At 39.5% G+C, this 21,211-nt stretch overlaps 1 protein-coding gene across 1 annotated transcript; it reads right to left on the reverse strand.

The window, feature by feature from the left end:
* Positions 1 to 467: 467 nt before the first annotated feature.
* On the reverse strand, positions 468 to 21,176 carry mtpap (mitochondrial poly(A) polymerase). The gene is made up of 9 exons (XM_074693619.1): positions 20,993 to 21,176; positions 18,422 to 18,588; positions 18,083 to 18,310; positions 17,750 to 17,974; positions 16,397 to 16,608; positions 12,703 to 12,929; positions 9,335 to 9,427; positions 9,161 to 9,234; positions 468 to 2,707 (listed from the first exon to the last, which is right to left on the reverse strand). Exons 1-9 carry the CDS (start codon positions 21,171 to 21,173, stop codon positions 2,369 to 2,371), a joined length of 1,746 nt encoding a protein of 581 aa, XP_074549720.1. The 5' UTR covers positions 21,174 to 21,176; the 3' UTR covers positions 468 to 2,368.
* Positions 21,177 to 21,211: the final 35 nt, after the last annotated feature.

A 21,211-nucleotide genomic window follows, 5' to 3' on the forward strand; every position in this document is an offset into this window, starting at 1 on the left:
CCTGATGTCCATTTCTGTAAACGTCCCTCTCCATCCATCCCCAAATGTTGTCAGAGTGATTTAGATCAGGGGAACATCAGGATGGTCCAAAGAGTGAGCTGATTCCTCTGGAAGAAGTCCTTTGTCAGGCGCCCGTTGTGACCTGCAGCGTTGTCCTGTTGAAAAAACCTGTCATTCCCACACAGACCGGGGCCCTCAGTCATGAAGGAGGCCCCCTGCAACATCTCCACAGAGCCAGCTGAAGCTCCATTGGTCCATTGAAGGAAAAAGCCCCAGATCATGATGGACCCCCTCCACTGTGCCGCCGTGAAAACATCTCCAGTGGGATCTCCTGGTCATGTCAGTAACGTTGAAGCCATCAGGACGTCAAGGTTCAGTTTTTTCTCCTCAGAGAATCAAACTTTCTTCACCTTTCAGTGTCCCATGTTTGCTGCTCTCTGAAAAAGTCCAACGGTGAGTTTGTGGCGTTGAAGGAGACAAGGCCTTTGAAGACGTGTTTTGTTCTTAAGCTCTTCTCTCTCAGATGGCGTCTGATGGTTACTGGGCTGCGGTCAACTCCAGTAACGGCTTCAATTTGGGTTGAAGATCGCCCAGTGTCTTGACGAACAACCAATCAGATCCTCCATTTCAGGGTCTGTGAACTTTTTTTGGGTCCACCCCTCGACGTTTTTGTTCCATAACCCTCTCATATAACCTTTTAAGAAATTCAAAATTGTGAGAAAGAGGCCTTGCTTGTGCAGCTTAACAATCTAACCATGTTCAAAGAGAAAGGTTTTTAGCCTTTACCATCAGGAGGTCATGGCAGAGTGAATACCTAACAAAAAATGACATTGGAATCACATTTTAAAAGCATCAGTTTTTTGTCTCATTTCCATTTCTTATTTTGTATTCTGAAACTCCACCTTTTTAGAATTCCAACAGTGTGAAATGTAAATTCATGCAACTTTCCAGCCAGTCTTAAAATTTTGTTCAGGTGTTTGCAGATGTCCTTTTACCTCGGTCTATCTAATTTCAATTTCACTTTCCATGCTCATGTCAAGGTCATTCTTTGATCTAGAGCTGAATGGTGTATAAAAACAGTCATATCATCATTATTTTAGATATTTTAGCTGCATTGGATTCAACAGGATGAGCATCAAAAGTACTTTTATATAATCACAAAAAAGATCCATTTAAATCAAATGAATATGAATTAGTTCCTTTCTCCTTTAGGCCAGTGAGTGTTTGAGCACCAAGTGAAGTCTGGCTGTAAATAGACTCCACTTGTTTTTACTCTTTGATTCAAACTAACCGATCAGTGGGATGGTAAAACTGCAAAAATCCTCAAACAAACTGAAAAATCATGTCACTTGAAATGAGGACTAGATACCATCAGTATCTGCCTTCATCTTAGAGTAAACATTTTACTTTAGTAGTGCCAGTGCAAGGAAACAAAAGAACAGTAACATCAACATTAGAGCGACAGAACAATCATCTCACTGAACAATCCTTAAAAAGCTTTTAATGGTTCTGTTAAACCAGCGTCGGCACAGATGCTGCAGCAGCGTGGAGGAAACAGTGGAGCACTGTGAATCAGCACTTCATCACTCTTCCTCACTAACCAGATGTTTGACTCAGTGAAGGGATGTTCAATCATTAGTTTTAAGCTACTCACTTTCTGGTTTCAAAGAATTCAGATTCTGCTTTTTTAGATTCAGTTTTCACTACATTATGTCAGCACAGCAAAAACAAACTCACTGTAGTTTTGAGGAGCTCGAAAGCAGCAATGTGCTCTGTTAACGTTTTATGTATCAGTTATTAAAAAAGGAGCACCTTTGTGACAGAACAGGAACATGAAATTAATAAACCTTTAATTTACTCTATGACACACTTCAATAGAAAAGAAAAATATAAAACCTTTGTTTCTTAAAGAAATGAAAGAAAACTAATGAGCAGTGTTTCCATCACCTCTCTGTTTGTCTAAAAGAAAATATTGATGTTTTTGAAGCATCAGCATGATTATTCCTCTTTATTCCAACACCCATATGAAAAAATATCCAGAGTGGTTGTTTTAGCGTATGAATAGATTTTATAACTCATCCATGTTAATTATGTGATACACTTTGAACCAAATGTACTTTTTAATCTACAGATGCTTCATGAGCATCCAGCAGGAGTGCAAGTCCTCAGAGAAGTGCACAGAGATCCCTCCCTGATTTCAGGTCCCAAACCTATGCACAAACAGGCCTCAGTGACACCCTCCAGTGTCCAAGTTTTGAACTACAGATCATTTCAGAGGACCCTCTTCACCTCCTCTTTGCATGAGGCCACAGAGCCAGGTGTCCACAATTGACTTAAACAAAGAGCAGGAAGAATATTGGGCTGAGTCTTAGCTATTCTTCTGCGTATTGTTCATCTTTAAGGAGTCCAGCAGGCTCTTTATCCTCTCACTGGCCGGCTCTCGTTTCCTCTTCTTGCGACTTTGAACCCCTGCAACCTGGGAGGGCAAGAGGAGGTTAGCTAGTCCCCAAGGTGTAGCAGGGCTGTAGTCCGAAGCAACACTTGGTCTTGTGGTCCCCCGATTCTGTAACAGCCAGGCACTCTCCTGACACATGGCCACAAAGCGGTCCAGCTGTGCAATGTTGACGTTCTTGCTAACGTTCAGGGAGGTTTCGAATGGGTTCTGTATGTGCATTGGGCCTAGATCCGACTTCCTATGCTCCTGCCCCTGTAGAGAAGGAAACGGGACAGAGCTGGAAGATGAATACACATTCTTAAGCAGCAGCAGCAGCCATAAGGCCAGCATGTACAGTATGACATGGTCCATCTGTCTTGTTGGTCATGGTTTTAGCACCCTGCAGCTGTATTTGGGGCACCTATAGCTGTCTGGAACCTCTCTGCATGCTAGCAGATGGGAGAGGGATTTGCTTGGACTTTGCTCCCAAGTTTAAAAAAGTAATGCTTCAGAAAGTTTCTAAAACGATGACCTGGATGTGCAGAAATGATATGCATGCCAAACATATTCTCAACAGAAGCCTGTATGATCTGTGCCTCTGTTCTGCGCCCATGGCCTTCAGATGAACCATCACTGTGCAGGTCAGAGAGAAGCCAAGAACCTTCCAGGGTACTTTGCATGCTGCATCCTGCTTAAAGCGTGACAGTAAAGGGGCAGCTGTGATAAAGGGATGGTGTTGTGGGGGACAGAGGATGGCAACATAAAGCCATCAGTCAGAGACGAGGAGTGAACCTGAGAATTGTTGCACAGTAAAGCAGATTTATGGCTGTTGCTCCTCTGGTGAAAGCCTATAGGCATGGGTCACGGCCGCAGTCTACCTGCAAGCTTCCTCTGCTGTGTCAAACCTGATATTAGTCTCATATATTAGGCTGCAGGGTCCCGCTTTCCCAGAGGCTTCAACTCATTATTCTCCAGGCACCGGCAAGTGCCACCTGAGCACGAACACCTAATTTATCAAGCAAATTTCTGCAGGCAAAAGTATGGGCTGATGGATAGGATGTTATTAAATGTTGCTTAGTTTAAAGGGAGCTAAATGAACTTTCCTGTATATGTACAGGGGACAAATTAGTTCTTGTTTGTCCCTCTGATGTAACCTTTCAGACACAGAATGACTTTGGAACAGATTCCCGAGTCTTTTGTGGTGCAGGCCCCAAGCTTTGTAGTTCCCAGCTGGAGGGTCTCAGGCAGGAAATCTCAGTGGCTGCGTTTACATGCAGTCAGTAACTCTTTTATATTCAGAATACTAGCTATAACCCAGTTGTGCACGGACATGTAAACACCAATAAACCTTTTGAAAAACTGGATAACGCTCATATTCCAGTTTTTAAAAAAACATAAAATCACCTCTGGGTTACTCCTTTTCTAACCTGAATATTTGTTCATGTAGACGTCCATCAGGAGCTCCTCATCCAAAGGAGCAATAATCTGTGTTCTGAGCATGTTCTGTTTGCAAGGAATCTTGGTCTTTTGAGTACAGGAAGTCCTGCTGCTGCTGCTATTGTTGTTGCTATGAATACAGCAACACGAGGCAGAGGTAACGCGGATTGGGTTGTGACATTCTCAGCTTGTGGAGATGTTGTCCGTGTGTCGCTGTTTTGATCGGGGTACCATGTAAACAGGAATAACCTTGTTTGCTCACGTATGTAAACGGGTTATTCTAAATGTTTCAGAAACTGGAATATTGGCCTTGACTGCATGTAAACGTAGCCAGCGTCATCTTTCAAATCTCTTTTTTGAACCCACTTTTATCGTATTGCTTTTTATTGACCTTCTACATCTCTTACATTGTTTTACTGTTTTTTTTTGTGCTATTAACTTTTATTGTGTATTTTTGTCAACTACCTTGTAACTTTGTTTTGAAAGATGCTGGATAAATAAAGCTGGATTGGATTGAGTGGAATCTTTCCTCCACATTGAACTCCTAAACCATGAAAGAAAGACCTAAGACAGTCTGGAAAAATAAAATAACTCACAAAGGAAACAAAAACGTAGAGAAAAATGTTATTCAAATTTAACCTCTCAAGACCCCAGCATCCACATATGTGGACATTACATTTCTGCCTCTCGGACCATGATATGATACTTAATGATGATACTTAATTTTTTTAACTTTGACTTATTAACCACATTTAGGGACACTGTCCATGTCATCTTTTGGTGAAATCACATCATCAAACCCATTTTAGTGAAAAAACAACAAATTTTAGTAGGATAACAGCAACAACAAACAACTAATAGAGAATTCATAAAACAGTAATTAAACTTGAATACAAAGACCAAGTTTAGTCATACTCATTAGGTCTTACTTGTCCAAAAAAAAAAGGTGAATCAAAAAAAGCAAACCAGACTTGGGTCTTAAGAGGTTAAATCAAAGAGGATTAACAGCCTGACATAAATAAGAACGATCATAGATAATTTCTGTTAATATGAATTAATTTCCACGCTAACTTTTTTCATCTTTCACTCGTCCATGTATTTTTCCCTCTCTGTTCATTCTTTCTTATTTGTATATCTTCACATATTTATCTTTTTGATTATGGTTTTATTCGTTAAATGTCTTTGTCTCTTTGTGTCACAGATGCATGTTTCTTTCTTGAGCATATGACTCTATAGGAAGTGCGTGTAAATAGAGAAACTATGTGTTTGTTTACACACAACGCCTGATGGAGCTTTTAATTGGGATCCCAGCTGAAGGGCGCCGGGCTCTGTGGGGCCGACATCAATCACACATGACAAGGACAGCTGTCATCTGTGTGTGTGTGGGAAGACGCCGTGCACCAAACTGTGCCTTTATTACCAACAGACTGCTCTGCTGGAGCTCAGCTCTGAGGCTGGGAGGGAAACTTGAAAGGAGGCTGGATTGGGTTTCCTTTAGCATTGAAGCTCTTTCTAAGAAGATTTTTATTTTTGTTCTAATTTCCCAGCGATGCAACGGTTTAATTTTCAAATCAGATTAGAAGCCATCCAGGCTGTGTGATGTCCTGAGGGATGATAGACCATTCTGTGAGCAGAGTCTGACTGGTGAAGAGTTTTTAAGCTTTCTACAAAGACATTTGAGGATAACAGAGGCAAGTTTCCAAAAATCTTCTCACAAATTATCACTCTTTGAGTTTTCTTTGTTTTCTTTTTTTAATTAATGGACAGAATTTAGCTGTAACAAGCTCACATCGTCATTGGTTGAACTCATCAGTGAGGAGAATATCTCAGTTTTTACAGCAGCAGATACTTTAGAAAGAATGTTAAGCCTTTTTTTTAAGATGAGGAATCTTCATCCTCAAGACTTCACAAAGACAACACAGGACAGTTTTACACCACAAAAGAGAAATGTGTACAAGGCTGAAAAGGTATCTGTATTTGTTGTACTTGTGGGACCAGATTAAAGCAGCCCAGCCCCGTCATTATCATCCAATAAAGCCTGGATAAAAACAAGGTGCTGCTGATCCAGTCGATACTCTACGTTCACCTCTCTGGAGGTCTTCTTTCACATCATTATCTGACGCTATGGTTGGCAAATCTTGCAGTGCCAACACTATTACATTCTATATGCTGTGTAATACATCATCAGGTGTTTTACTGCTGCTAGTATCATCAAGTACCACTGTTTGTTAAAAATAACATGTCCACATTCATATCTTCAACCTACAGCTGCCTGGAGGAAAGACTCAGACAGCAGCAGACACTGTCCCTGCTCTTCACACACTGCATCCTGAAATGGCATAATGTTGGTGTCCCAGTGTGTGATTTCACACTGCATTAGAGAGTTGCAGCAAAGCAAGAGCTATGACTTGTAAACATACAGCGGGAGCGCCATATGTACACACACTCAAACATGCATGTACACACAGCAGTGTAACCCTGCCAGCTCTGACGACACACATCACATCTCCTTCTGTTACTACCTCAGTGAAGGGATCATGCTCCATCACTAGGTCTCTGTGCGTTAAGCTGACTGAAGGACGTAACAAGGGATGCACTGATCTGAGATATCACATCTGATACCTGGACTTTGATATCAACCAATACTGACACAGAACCAATCTGATACCAGTATTAATTTACTCTGAGCTCCTTTAAATCCGGGTTGAGGACTTAACTTTTACAGCCACCTCTCATTATAGCATTTTAACAAGGGTTAGGTTTTAACAAGGGTCTTTTCTTGGAGAAAAAAAAAACAATTTTGCATCTCTGCAGTGCGACTCATATCTTAAAATATTTTTTAAAATCTGTTTTAACTTTTTTTTTTATCTTATTTTTTTAATTGTATTTTACTAATTTTTACCTGCTTTTGAATCAAATTTTAATTGTTTTCTTTTAATTTGCTGTTTTTAAAGCACTTTGAATTGCCTTGCTGACATGTGCTTTTTAAATTAACTTGCCTTGCTTTGCCTTAATTTAAGATCCTCTATTCCTCAATATGAGGATGAGAAAAATATGTTTTTTACAGCAATTCTTTTTCTAACTTTGTGAACCTAAATGAAATAAAAATATATTTAAACTGACTCGATTACCATTTTATGGGGTTATACATGTGTAAATGTGCGGTGAGTAAATCTCCTAGACCAGTGTTACCCAACCCTGGTCCTGGAGGACCCCTGCCCTGCATGTTTTAGATGTTACCCCACTCCAGCACACCTGATTCAAATGAATGGCTCGTTATCAGGCTCGAGCAGAGCTTGATGACGAGCTGATCATTTGAATCAGGCGTGTTTTTTTTCGTCTCTTTTTCTTCTTTTTCGTAATCTTTGGAGTGCATCATTACTTTGTATGGTTCATTTGTTGGTCATGGACACCAAACTTTTTGTGTCTTCAGCAATATTTTTACTACTTTGCTCCTGTGTTTGTCTGGAGATTCTATGTGTAACCATGGCTGCATTGTTTACATGAGAACTCAACTGTTAGCAGTCTGTAGCATGTCAATGCTAACTAGTGTAAGGCCTGATGTGGAAAGAGGTGAGGAGAAGGAGGTGAGGACGACGTGCTGGTTCTCAGGTGTGAGCTAAGAAGTGACAACATAGACCTGTCCTTCCATCCATCATTGTTGGGAACATAAGATCTATCTCCAATAAGATGGACAAGCTAGCTGTGCTAACCCAGCAACAGAAAGAATACCAGAGGGAAGAGTAACATCATGCTATTCACAGACATGGCTAACAGAGCTAACATCAGACACCAACGCCACATTGGAAGAGCTTCACCTGCTGTGAGCAGACAGGATCCAGGAGACAGAGACTGAACAGACTGCTGGGGAGGCTCAGTCCTGGACCCTGTGGAGGTGGAGGCTGGCTGAACTGGAGAATGATGGACAAGTTGTCATCATCTATTTTCTTATGGACCTTTTTGCACTTTCTATACACTTTCTTACTTTTGTTTTCATGGATTCATCATGTCCTTGTTGTAAACGTTTGGTTGTGTTCATGTATTTTTAGATGGATAGATAGGACAGGATAGATAGGACAGAATAGATAGGACAGAATAGATAGGACAGAAAAGATAGGAAAAATATATAGATAGGACAAATAGATAGATAGATAGATAGATAGATAGATAGATAGATAGATAGATAGATAGATAGATAGATAGATAGATAGATAGATAGATAGATAGATAGATAGATAGATAGATAGATAGATAGATTGATTGATAGATTGATAGATTGATTGATTGATTGATTGATAGATTGATTGATTGATAGATTGATTACATGAAGCCCAGTTATTAACCCCAAGAACTGATGCCCCCCTCCCACACACCTGTTATAAATAGAAAACTATAAATAGAAAACTGTATTTTAATGACAACAAACACAGACAAAAAGTAAAAAATGAGTATGACAGGGATGGAGTAACTGGATATGCGGCTGCTTGCATCAGCGCCAGAAGTGCGCACTAACGCACCCCTCTCTGAAGCATGCCAAGGCCAAGGAGGTGAACCGTGGCTGAGAACGATACGGAGTGGTGACACTGGCCAAACGATTTGAACTTCAGGGATGAAGCGTGGTTGGGCATGGTACGCATTGCTAGTGTGACTGCACCCATAGTCCTGATGTACAGTCTACTGAGAGGGAGCTTTACACTGCAACAGGATTTATTTTAAAAAGTCCAAAATGAAAAAGAAAAAAAAAACAAAAAAACAGGGAGACTGCAGAGCCTCTGGAAATATATATGCACTTGTTCTAAACCATAAGTGATAATTTAGATCGAAGAGGCTTATTTCTCTCAGGTTTATACATTATATATATATATATATATATATACATATATACATATATATATATATATATATATATATATATATATATATATATATATATATATATATATATATATATATATATATATATATATATATATATACATATATATATATATATATATACATATACATATATCTTTGTATCTTTATATCTTTTAGTCACTTGAAAGTAGATCTGTGTGTTGACTGACTCTTTCCCAGCACTGTTTGCAAAAAACCAGGGTATTATCCAATCATGGTGTCCAGGTGTTCAGTTTTTCTTGTCATAGGATAAAAACAGGTATAGGTATTGTGGTAATATGTTAACCTTATTGGTATCATACTTTGATCAATTCAACTGTGCTTAAATTACCAAAACATTCTGTAAATGATCATAATGTGTCAAACACCTTGAATAAGAAGTATTACACGTACCGTTCTGATACTTAGGGACAGCCTGTTGAATGCAAATATGGAGAAGAACTCAAAGAACTCATTCAGCAGTTCCCCTGAGACAATACAAGTGAAACTCACATTAGACTCTAACAGAAACATCAGTATCAGTCAAAATGTAGCCATGCAGCCCTGATCCCACGCTGTCATGCTCACCCAGTGTTTCTGTGTTGCTCTGGAGCTGGATCTTGCTGAAGTCGCTGACAAACGTGCAATCGTTCCCCTCAATCACACTCTTGTCCGCAGGACCTTGTGGGAGAAGAGCAAGGATACAAGGTAAATGACTGGCTTAACAGGTCTATGATGGCCATAAACAAGACGCAGATGGATGGTGACGCTGTTTCATGGAGAGGAAACACACAGGTGTGGGGGAAGGAGACAGAGCAGGTGGATGTACATATGTGTGTGTGAGTGTGAGTGTGAGTGTGAGTGTGTGTGTGTGTGTGTGTGTGTGTGTGTGTGTGTGTGTGTGTGTGTGTGTGTGTGTGTGTGTGTGTGTGTGTGTCTGTGTGTGTGTGTGTGTGTGTGTGTGTGTGTGTGTGTGCAGGCGGTGAATCACATCCTGGTTAGGCTGGTTTACTCCTCCAGCATCGACCTTCGTACCAGTCTCCTTCACCACAGTGACACTGGTGTGTGTCAGTGTGTTTTACTCCCCTGTTTAAATAGCTGCCTGCACGTTAACTTGTGTATCCGAAGGAGGCGGGGTCATCGACCTTCCCAGAGTGATGGGCCTTTTATTGTCCTGTAAGCACTCTGTGTGATAGAGTCTGAGCTCAACTCTGGCCGAGACGGGGGAAGGAAGGGTGGGGGCGGAGGTGGGGGTAGATTGCTTTTGGAAGGCAATTATCAGACAGCCAAGGTGACAGGGAGAAGGAGGAGACCGAGTCCGAGGAGCTGCAGCAGACTGGTTCACACCGAGGACAGATTTCTACATGGTAATAAGAAGTAGAGACACACTCTGAACTCCTCTGCTGAGCCATAGAGGGAGATAGTCAAACTTTCAAGGTGTAGACACTTTGAAGATGTTGAAGAGCACACTTAATGCTGGGTTGGTTGAAAAGCAGTTATTGGCTCAAATCATTTTCTAATATCAAGGACAAGTCACAGAAACGTTGATAACACTGGAAACACCAGTCTTTTTCACATTACCAGTCCAATATGCAATGTTTACGCCCCTGTAGTGTCTCACCTTCAACATCTACAGGAAAGGACTGTGTGCATGTCTGAGTGTGTGTTTGTGTGTGTGTGTAACCTCTCAGTGCGGTAACACAAAGTGAAATTACAGAGCGGTGCATCAAAATTACCCAGCTGCAGGATCGATATGAAAGTGCAAAGGCAAGAAGACGACGGAGCTGCATTAAAATGCTGCTGCTGACTCACGGCATAATAAGTCTCACTGCAGGGCTTCTCCAAGCATTCTGGGATATAAAGTGATCTAAATCAAACTAGCATGTTTATCAACTCTTCCCTCTCATTATGTGATAATTATCCATATTAATTAAATGGTGCTTTAGTTTTCAGTAAGACACTCTCTCAATAAAATTCACAGCAGGTTCAGTGTTAATTTCACTGACAAAAATTATGACGACAAATGTTTTTCAACAAACCATTTTTCTGTGACAAAGAGGGGATGATGACGAGCTAAATCCTTCAATGATGATAAAAAACACTGACAAAAGAATGTTTTTTTTACATTAACGACACGATGACACGAAAAAGTTCATGGTGGACCATCAGACTTTCAGAATCGTTGATATACTCCCCGCTGTGTACTCTGTCAAAGTACAGGAAATGCATCCCTGATAGTCATTTGGCGACCTTTTCAACACATCTAGTAAGACTGTCTTTCCGATCTGCATCAGTCACTGCAGGTGCATTCAACAACCATCGAAAAGGTGTATCCATCTGACTTTTTTTTGGAGTTCAAGATTAAATATGAAGGATAGACAAGTTGCCGGGCCAATTTTGAGGCATATTGACATCTGCCTTTTTTCAAATCCAATGTCCTGATAAAGATTTTTTGACTTCCTATCAGATCCAATTTTTTCATGATATTGTTTTGCTGTTACGGATCCAATACCAATATCTTTCTCAGATAAATCCCTCACCCCGTTGGCTGATTCTGTTGTAAACAAAGATTCATATTTGTTGTATTAAATTGAGCCCTGTTGGTACCTCCTGGAGGAACATTCACTCGACAAATTTTGCAAGACGCTGTTTTACTATCATTGCTTTCCAAAAAGATGTAGTCCCACACAGCTGGCAAAAAAAAAATTCAGATTGGTTCTCTATCGAAAAAAATATCCAGAGTTCGTAAAGCATGACGGTGCTGAAAACACATGAAAACTGAATTGATCCTGATCATGTGATTACATCCAGTGCTATCCAAACCTCCAAAAATAGCCACATTGAGCGCCAATCCGATCAGTGTATTGGATCAGGGCATCCCTAATTTAAAACTGTAGTATTTTGGCTTTGATACAGTGGCACCTTTCTGTCTGCAGTCACTACTCTGTCCCCAGTGTTGTCCCACCCACAGCACCATCTCATTGGTCAAACACAGAGCCATGGCTCATGTAACAGCCAATCAGCAGTGAAAGCTGTGCATGCACAGTGCTCACACACACTCTGGAGAGAAGAAAAGGTTTTGCCAGGTGTAGTGTGTCTAGTTTTTTTTGTTTGTTTGTTTGAGCTTAAAAAAAAAGATAAGTGAAAGATAAAATTACATTTCAGTTATATTGAAATTCTACAGTAGGAAACTTTTGGGAGCTTTTTTTTTTAAGTTTTCATTTAACTTTACGCTGCTGAGCTTGGGAGCTGTGTAATAAACATGCTTTATGGCATTTAATCAAAGTTAAGTGTTAGAGTTTGTATTGTTCGAAACTTTGACGCCTGTATTTTTACATTTACTGTAAATGAATATCTGCTCCAAACATTGGTTATCAGCCACCTTGAATGATAATAATAATAACCGGTATCAGCCCTGAAAAAAACATATCAGTCTATCACTATTAGAAAATTAAAAAAAAAATAGGTCCAGTGTCCACAGAAAGGGCTTCTTTTTTTAACTTTACTTCAATTAAGTATCACACTTCTATATCTTCACTTTTATCTGTGTGTTATGACTTCTCCGTACTTTTTAGATCAGCAGGGACAGTACAGCAGTTTTACATTGGGACAAGAGTCCAGGATCAATAATCACACTAAGATATTACACAAGGGAAAGTTTTTAGAGAGGGAAATGTCACAGATCTTATCACCGTTCTCTGAAATGCTACATTAATGAATTAAAAGAGACAATGTTTTGACTCCAAGTGGAGATAAAATGTGTTTTGACTGAAGCTAGTCTATAATGTTTTGATCTTTACTTGACTAAAACTGTAAAGGTCAAAAAAGACTAAAATGAGACTTAATCCAACAGGATTTTTTGTCAAAAGACTGAGAATGAATCTAAAACAGCTCCCAAGAGGAGCTGCTTTCATGACATTAGCTGAAGGTGGGTCAGGGGGTTGATCTTGTGGTACCTGCAAGGTCCCTCAGTTGGTTCAGTGTGGGGATGATGGGGGGGTTCCTGTTCTGCAGGAAGAACAGCACCATGACCGTGAGGGAGAAGTTAGTGATCCAGGCTCCGGGGATGTTGCTTGTGATGCCGTGAGCTCGGGCCCAGCAGCGCACAGTGAACACCAGGCTGCGAACCCGTGGGTCCAGCTCTCCATACAGGTAGAGCAGCTCTGTGCTCTTCATCGCCACCCTGTGGAGAAAACACAGCGTTACTGCTGCTCCTCAGCTGCTGCATGCTTTGATGGGACATTTTTGAAGCTATTTATTCAAGCTTTGACTGGAGGAGGCTTCTGACGACTGCAAATTTAGTTTTCTGCTCTGAGCAGCTAAAAAAAAAAACACTCGCACATCCTCTGTGTGCAGCCGTCTCTTTGAAATTCTGTCATGGCACAGTGTCCCCACATGGGCTGAAGCAGAAGTGAATCCAGCCTGTTTTATTTAAAATGCACATGACCTACTTCTGACTTATTTATATGCACTAATGTATACGACGTGGTTATTTGATATTAATGTGATTTTATAAGGTAGTCACGAGGAAAGCTTTAATTTATTACATGATACAGCATGTCTGTCCTTATAAATATTGTACAGTGTGTTTAACGTATAAATGAATGTAGCAGATTCTTTTTTTACCTGCTCTTCATAACTTTTGTACATGCTGCATTATCGCTCTGTTCAGGAAATATTTCTAAGAAACATCAGCATTAACCTCCTGACAGCTCTCCTGGAATTTATGGGATGGTCCTGCCCTGAAGTGACTGCACTTGTTCATTATTTAAACACAGAGAATCCTGTTTCATGGATCAGAAAATCCTTTAAGTCTCTGTACGTAGGCTCAAAATAAGTCTTTATTAAAGTGTAAATCAATTTATGTTCCCCTCCACAGGGGCTCACACTGAGGTCAAACTCATCTTTACACTCATATTAGAAATATTTTAAGCTTTAGCACATATTTATTTTAGTATTAACTTTAATAAAAAATTCTCTTTCAAAGAATTTAAATTACTATAAAAACTATAAAAGATTTCCCGGTTAGAAAAACAAAACTTCTGATTGTTTTGGGACATGATTCATTCAGCCTCCTCTCAATCACTCCATCATCTGGATTTCTGAGCCGTTTTATTTATCACTAAATCTGTTTTATGGACTTATTACTCCATGACTCTACAATGATTACTACATGTGCACATCTCTTGTATAAAGGGGAGGCTTCACTGGGCCCATGTTTAATCTTTAGAGATTATAATTCATCTAATAGATATGATATAATCTCTTTCAGCAGTTTCTGGTACAATCCACTAAGTGGATTCCTCTCATGGTTTGCATGTAGCTCAGAAATAATACTTCTCAGACGCTGCCCTTTGGACTTGGAATATTGAACAGAGAATTTTACATTTAAATCATTTAGTCCCCTCAGAAAAGCACAAAGTCCTGTTAGTAGCTCACGTGGCAGAGACATGACGCTGCTTTATTTGAAGTGGATTTAGTCCTCTTCTTCTGTGGTTTATGAATTATCTGTGCACTGAGGTCTGTTTTGGTTTAACCTCTCACTGATGAACTGTCTCTACAGAGTCTTGTCAGAGATTTCAACCCCAGAGAAGTCCTGGTGTACTAAAGCTTCTTAAACATGTTAGTATGTATTAGTTCACGCAATACATTTACTTGAATTGTATACCTGCATTTTTTGTTTTGTTAATGAATTTGTTAACAAACTATTATCCCACTCTCAACTCAGCTTATTCTGTAAATATTTCTATAATTTTGAAAAAGTCACTGAAAGGAACTTGACAAATGAAAAAATTAAGAGTTATTTATAAAAACAATGGAGCTAAAAAGATACATCAGCTAGAATGGTGGTTTTATGGGAAACCAAATAATTTTCCTTAAAAAAGGAAAAAATAAAAAGACAGAAAATAATGTGGAAGAAAATAACTTTCACCTCACGAAAAAGATACTTCACTACTTTTTGGTCAATGTCATCGTTATTGTAGCCAAAGTGGGTCTAAACAACTGACACTAAATTCCTTTTGAGTCCAGTCTGCTCATGTTGTGCTGTCAGCTCAGTGTTTGAGTGTTTCATGACCTCACAAGTCCAACAGCAATCACATTATCTAATTGTGTCGATCACACTATGTTCAGTCTGTTCTCTGTCTAACTAGGCTTTTTATACATTCATCTTAATAGTTTGATTTCGATCTGACTAAGCTAATAGTCTGACTTCTTAAGCTACATGCCGCTGTGCCGAGCGAAGTGGAGTGGATAGGACAGTGTCATGAGGCTACTTCTTTTGCTAGTTTTCTGGCAGCTTTCACATTTTGTGACACCTGGCTGCCTGTCGTGTAACTACACAACCAGTCGTGTATTTTCAGGGGACAGTGTATAAGTAGAGGGAAAACTTAAATAACCAGCACGGGGGTTTACATCAGTTAGAAGCTCTAAATGTCGGTTTCTATTGATTTACAAATAATCGCCCCCGCCCAGTCCAAAGCCCCCTTTGAACAGGCGTCACAGGAGGACCTAGATGGCCATGTGACCACTTTGTTTACAATTGATGTTTCAGGGTTTTTTTTAAAGGATGTCAGAGTCCATTATTTGAGCCAGTAATTAGTTGCAGGAATATTTGCCTTAAACTGAGAATGTTCTTTGACTATCTTTATTCTGGTGTATGGCGATTTCACACTTTCCCCTGATTCATGCTCTGTAATGTATCTTATTAATGAGTTTTATCAGATAAATTTCATGGTGGGTGAAATCCATGTTAAAATAAAAAAGTGTCAGCAAAGGTTTAAACCTGTCAATATATCATAGGCTACTTATAATTATAATTAATATGTTATGTTTAAAAAACATCGCTCAGCGCATATTTGCTTTGATCATAAACTGAGAAAATGTCTAACAGAGCATATCTTTGCCAGATTAAACTTCAAAATGTTGAAGATTATTTAATGAGTTTAATAAAAAATGATGCCAATAGAACTTTATTAAAGAATTGTTCATTTAAAACTAAAATATCAGGATAAGCAAATTTTGAACTTTTGCATAATCCTAGTTCCTCAATCCTCCTGAGTGTAGAAAAACACTTGTTGTCTGCTGGTTTTGAAAGGTCAGTGAAACTAACCAGAGTGAAACCACTAGAGAGCAGCCTTCAGCCTGTCACACTGAGCTGCTGTCAGTTTCCTTTTTCTCTGACACTCACCCAGCAGAGTGGAAAAGTGCTGTGCTTCAAAGATCTCACAGCCGGCTGGAGAAAAGTCCCACTCACACCCACCCACTTTGCGTGGTTCAACTCCATTTCCTATGAAACTGCTGTGTGGTTTGAGTTGTAAGTTAGCAGCTGCGGGCAGGCAGGCAGGCGGGGCTGTGCTGTTAGCAGAGGTCAAAGTCTCTTTAAGGCTGTGAGATGTGAAAACGCCTGTTTGGTCTTCCTGTGCAGTTTCACTGAAGCATGCAACTGAATCACGAGAGCGCTTCCTGCCAGGGTTAGGTTTCTGTTTGGGGCTTTTGCAACGCCAGCATGATGAAAACAATAATCTAAACAACACAAAACAGTTTCTGTGAAGCGACAGACCCATGACCGACAAAAACTGGCATTTTCAAATGTGACCGTCAAACACATGAAACTGGCCCATTCTGCTTTTCTGCTCACGAGACAAATACCTGTTGTTGGCTGTGAGGTCACACTGAAAACCAGAGGGCTGATGGGCAAAGCGGACCAGGGGACATCTTGCATTTAGGATCTTCTGCATCCCCACACACCCAGGACCAAACTGGTCCACACATTCCCCGATGACGGACAGGATGCTCTGGGTGACTGCACGCTCTGAGTTGGCCTCCTTCATCTGGTACTCCACAAACAGACCGGACTTAGGCTGCAACGCAAAGGAGCCACATGTTCTTGCATCAGTCTTTGAAACAGCGTAAACTCACGTTGTTTGATTTTCAACATTTGCACTGTCCTGACCCAAATGTTTATTTCACACATCATAAAAACACGCAGCACCAAATTTAGCTAACGTGACATAAGTGTCTTTTTCATCTTGTTGGCTCAAAGCTGCATTAACTCCTTACAAAAAACTGGTCTAGATTAAATGCAACAAAGAGTTTTGCAAAATCATGAATTCCCATTTAATCATGACGGGTGTCTTTTCAGACGTCTCATAGTTTGATCTTGTGTTAAAGACCCATACTAATCAAATATTCACATCACCTGAATATCATGTCCTTGTAACTTCTCTTATAGTGTTGTTTTATTACGATACATTTTCAAAAAAAAATTATCATGTAGATGCTTACAGTTTCACGTCTATTTTATAAAAAAGTACGAGTACTTAAACTGTTTTGTCAAGATCTGTTTCTACAGCAGTCTAAAGAAGAATTATTCTAGTATATTAACGCATCATGACTCTTTTATGTTCAATAATATCATTAAGGTGTATTAAAAATGGCTTCATTAATAGAGACACAGAGTGTGGTGTCACCACAATAGACTTGATTTCTTTTGAGCAGTTGTTACATGATCTTTATATATTTTTCAGTCCTACACTGCACGTCATCTTCCCATCATATGACAGTGAAGTGATACCAGCAAACAATAAATGGATTCTTACAAATGTTAATAATGAAATGTTTAAGAATTTTAATATTCTCCAGAATAACTAAAGTTCTGGTGAATCAGGGGGAAAAGTTTCATGCAAAGCATCAGACATATCAGTAGCACTGTATGAAAACCCCTTCCCATATTTGCAGCAGAGAACCGTCTTCAGTTTCACTCTGCTGAGCTGAAGTCCCACTGAACTCAGCAGTGGCCACAGCTGCTGGTATCCGTTTCATTTTGTGGTGTGAAGGCTTTTCTCTTGCAACTGGAAAGAAGTGCTTCATTGACTCTTTATCCTGATCAGTAAAAGAAAGTACCAGAAACTTGCACCAGCTTTTTTTTTAAAGTTTTTTTGTTCTTACTATCTAAAGCTTTTAATTTAGACCCTTGGTGATTAAACCTGACATAAGTATTACCCGTTTTGTCTTTTTCCCACTGATGCTATCAAGGTCCAGAAACATATCGAGATCACAGCCCAGCTTTCCAAAACCATTCACAGACGATCCAAAAGGCTTGATGGTGCACTCTGGGAAATAGGCAGCAGCCACGTCTTTAAGTAGAGAGCAGACCAGGAAACGCAATCTGATGTTCTCATCAGTTAGCTGATAAGCTTCTGTCAGGGAGGTGATCTGCTGGTCTATCTGAGGGGGAATGAGGAGACAGGTTAATACAATCATTGAGGCATGTATATCTGATTTTGACCTGAAATCACTTTGTCTAAACTTTAAATCTGGAAGAAAACTACTTACACTCTCCTCTCTGGACAGTCTCTGTATAAGCTCACTGATGGGAATCGGGGTTTGTGGTTGGCACAGATGGGTCTTGTCAGGTGAATCAGGTGAGCTTAAGTTCCTCAGAGACAGCAGTCTTGATTTAAAAGGCACCACAGATGCATGGCTGACACTAGGGAAACCTGCATCTTCCATTAATGATGAAACACTGTCTTGGCTGGCATACTCTACAACAGCATACACACCCTGTGAAACATCAAAATGCAGTTAGAACATCCACATGGATCCCTTCATGAGAGTGAAGTTTGCACTTTTAAACCTAATGCAGAGTTATCACATGCATGGTCTTTCACTTACATAGCTTTCATAAAAGAAGTATTTCTTGATATCTCCATGTTTGGTTAAATAGTTGAGAAGCTTTTTCTCTTTGGTTTTGGTGAGGCAGCTGAGAAGAACAGATCTCTCAGCCTGTTCTTGTCTCTTTTCCAGGACGTCATACAACGACTGAGGTCCAACCTTTTCATCTGACACAGAAAATAAACATTTGATCAAAAATGTAACAGTTTATCCCTGTGTTATCAGCAAATACATTTTGTTTTATAAAGTATTTTTAATATGAACTGTGAAAGATTTCAGAACAATAGATGTGAGCTGCATTATTTACAATAATAAAGGAAAGAACAATCAAGTTTTGTTTCTTTTTCCATAAACCATTGACTGACCAACTTTCATACTCAAGATCAGAAGAATCTACACAAAGAAAAAAAACATGCTCTGTCTTTCTGAAGTGGTGAGGTACCATTTCTTTAAAATCCCAGGAAAAGGTTTCAGGTTTACAACAATCAAGGATACCTATGTTGTACCATAATACCTATGGTATTGGTTTGCCAATTTGGAGGACTTTCGAACCACAGTTCTTAAAACTTCTTCACTGATTCTGGACCACTAGATTTTGCAGTGTTTCTTCTAGATCAGCAGAGCTGGTGTAAAAGGATGAACCACAATCAGTTCGGCTACTTTGGGATTGTGAGGAACAGGCACCTTGTTGATTTAAGACAAAAAATACCTGGTTTCCAGCATTAATTGTTCAATATTGTGAACTGATCTCCATCTGTGTTACAACAATAGACAAACACAGTCTGCTCAAACCTCACACAATGATGTGTTTATACACTTTTATTGAACACACAGTGTAAACATTAACAGTAATGGGTGAAAAATACATGTCAACCAGGGTATATGCTAAAATCCTGAGATTGATTCCAATACCTTTTTAAGACTTTTTCAAAAACCTTTGAAAAAGTTTTAAGACTTTATCGCAACTTTCAGTTGTTGTTGGCATCCACTTTTTAACAGTTGTAGTTTACATTTTTATAGAAATGCTGTAAGCTAAGGAGGAATAAAGCTTGAAAGAACAAATGAAACTAAAGGCAAGTTTATCGACACTCTCACAGCAAGAAACAGCAGTTATTCAAGGCCAGCTTGCTAAAGAAAATGAGAAATTATTTAATCATTTTTAAAATTTAAGACATGTGCTGGAGATTGTGTGATTTGCTTTAATGTTGTATCTAATTTCTCTCTATGAAACTAGGAATGACGTTAATTTATAGCTGGTGTTTATACCGCTCACAATCCCTACTGATGTATTTTAACTAGAGTCTTTATGTATTTTTTTTATTTATTCTTTTTTATTTTTGTATTTTTCTACTGACTCCATCGATTTCTGCTGTTAGCACAACAATTTTCCAGTTCGGGATCAATAAAGTAACTCTATTCTTTTCTGTTCTATTCTATTTTATAACTTAATCGGCTGAGCGTTTAACATCCCAATCAGGGGACAGCTGCAAGGAGGAAAATAAATATTCATGGAAATTTTTGGGGTCAAAGCTTGAATACCTATGAAATTTAATACCTCATAAAACCACAATTAAGACTTTTAATACTTTTTAAGGGCCCTAATTTTCCCAAAATTGATTTATCAACTTGTAATACTTTTTAAGACCCTGCGGACACCCTGGTCAACCCTGGCGCTAATGACTGTGCAAGCAAGCCAATTGCAGTCAGGAGTCAGCCAACCTGAAGTCCGAGTACACCATGAAGGAAGCTACTGCTGTCCACCAAAAAAATAAAATAAAAAAAACTGCATGTTAGAAGTTTGCTAAACAGCACCTGGATGGTCGCAGCACTACTGACAAAATAGCTAAGGGCTACTTTGCTGCCTCATGACCTGGAAAAAATTGCTATCATTGACATGACACGAAATCCCAAATTTATCAGGAGATTTTGCAGGAGAGTTTAATGCCACATGTCCACTAATTGAAGCTCAGCAGAAGATGGGTGATGCACCAGGACAACTACAGAACAGCTTCAACAGAGGAAAATATGCCATTTTGAGGGGCCCCACCTTGACCCAACCAAGATGATGAAGCCTGACCTCAAGAGAACAATTCACGTCTCATGACTACTGCTGAGCTGAAGCAGCTTTGCGAGTTGTTATTGGTTATCTATTGGTAATGGTTTAAGCACAGTGCGTTTGACTATTGCTGTGACTAAGATGAAGATCAGAACACATTTTGTAACCAGCTTATGCAGAAATACAGGCAATTCCATAGGGTTCACATACTTCTTCTTATAACTGTGCATCACTACGGCTACAACTACTATTTATTTCTGAGATTATTACATCAGATCTGTACAATACCATTACTGACTTTGGGCTTCTTTGTAAACAAGGTGCAGACATCTGCTGTGCCTAGTTTTGTTAAGACGTTTATACATACATATATGTTAAGAGGCTAATATGAATCTAAGATACTCCAAAAATAACTATTTCATAATGAGGTGCGGAACTACAGTTACTCAACGAAAGACTGTCAGAGCACTAGCATGTGTGCTAACTTGATCGGTTTGGCAGGTCAATTAACATACCAGGGTCTTCTTTCCGAAGTGTGTCACTTTTTGTAGCTACAGCATTTGTTCCGGTGCTTCTTCTAACCAGTGTATTGACCTGTTTCAGGTATTTTATCAGGTTTCTTCTGCCCGTCAAATGTAACCTGCACACTGCCATGGAGGACGCCATTGCTGCCTCGAAAGAAACAGACACGCGCATGCGCGTTTCTCTCTACGGCAGTCAAGAGTAATCAAAAA

This window comes from Halichoeres trimaculatus, unplaced genomic scaffold (assembly GCF_033239565.1).
Source record: "Halichoeres trimaculatus isolate MK-OKI-2021-1 unplaced genomic scaffold, fHalTri1.1 fHalTri1_scaffold_18, whole genome shotgun sequence".
NCBI lineage: Eukaryota > Metazoa > Chordata > Actinopteri > Labriformes > Labridae > Halichoeres > Halichoeres trimaculatus.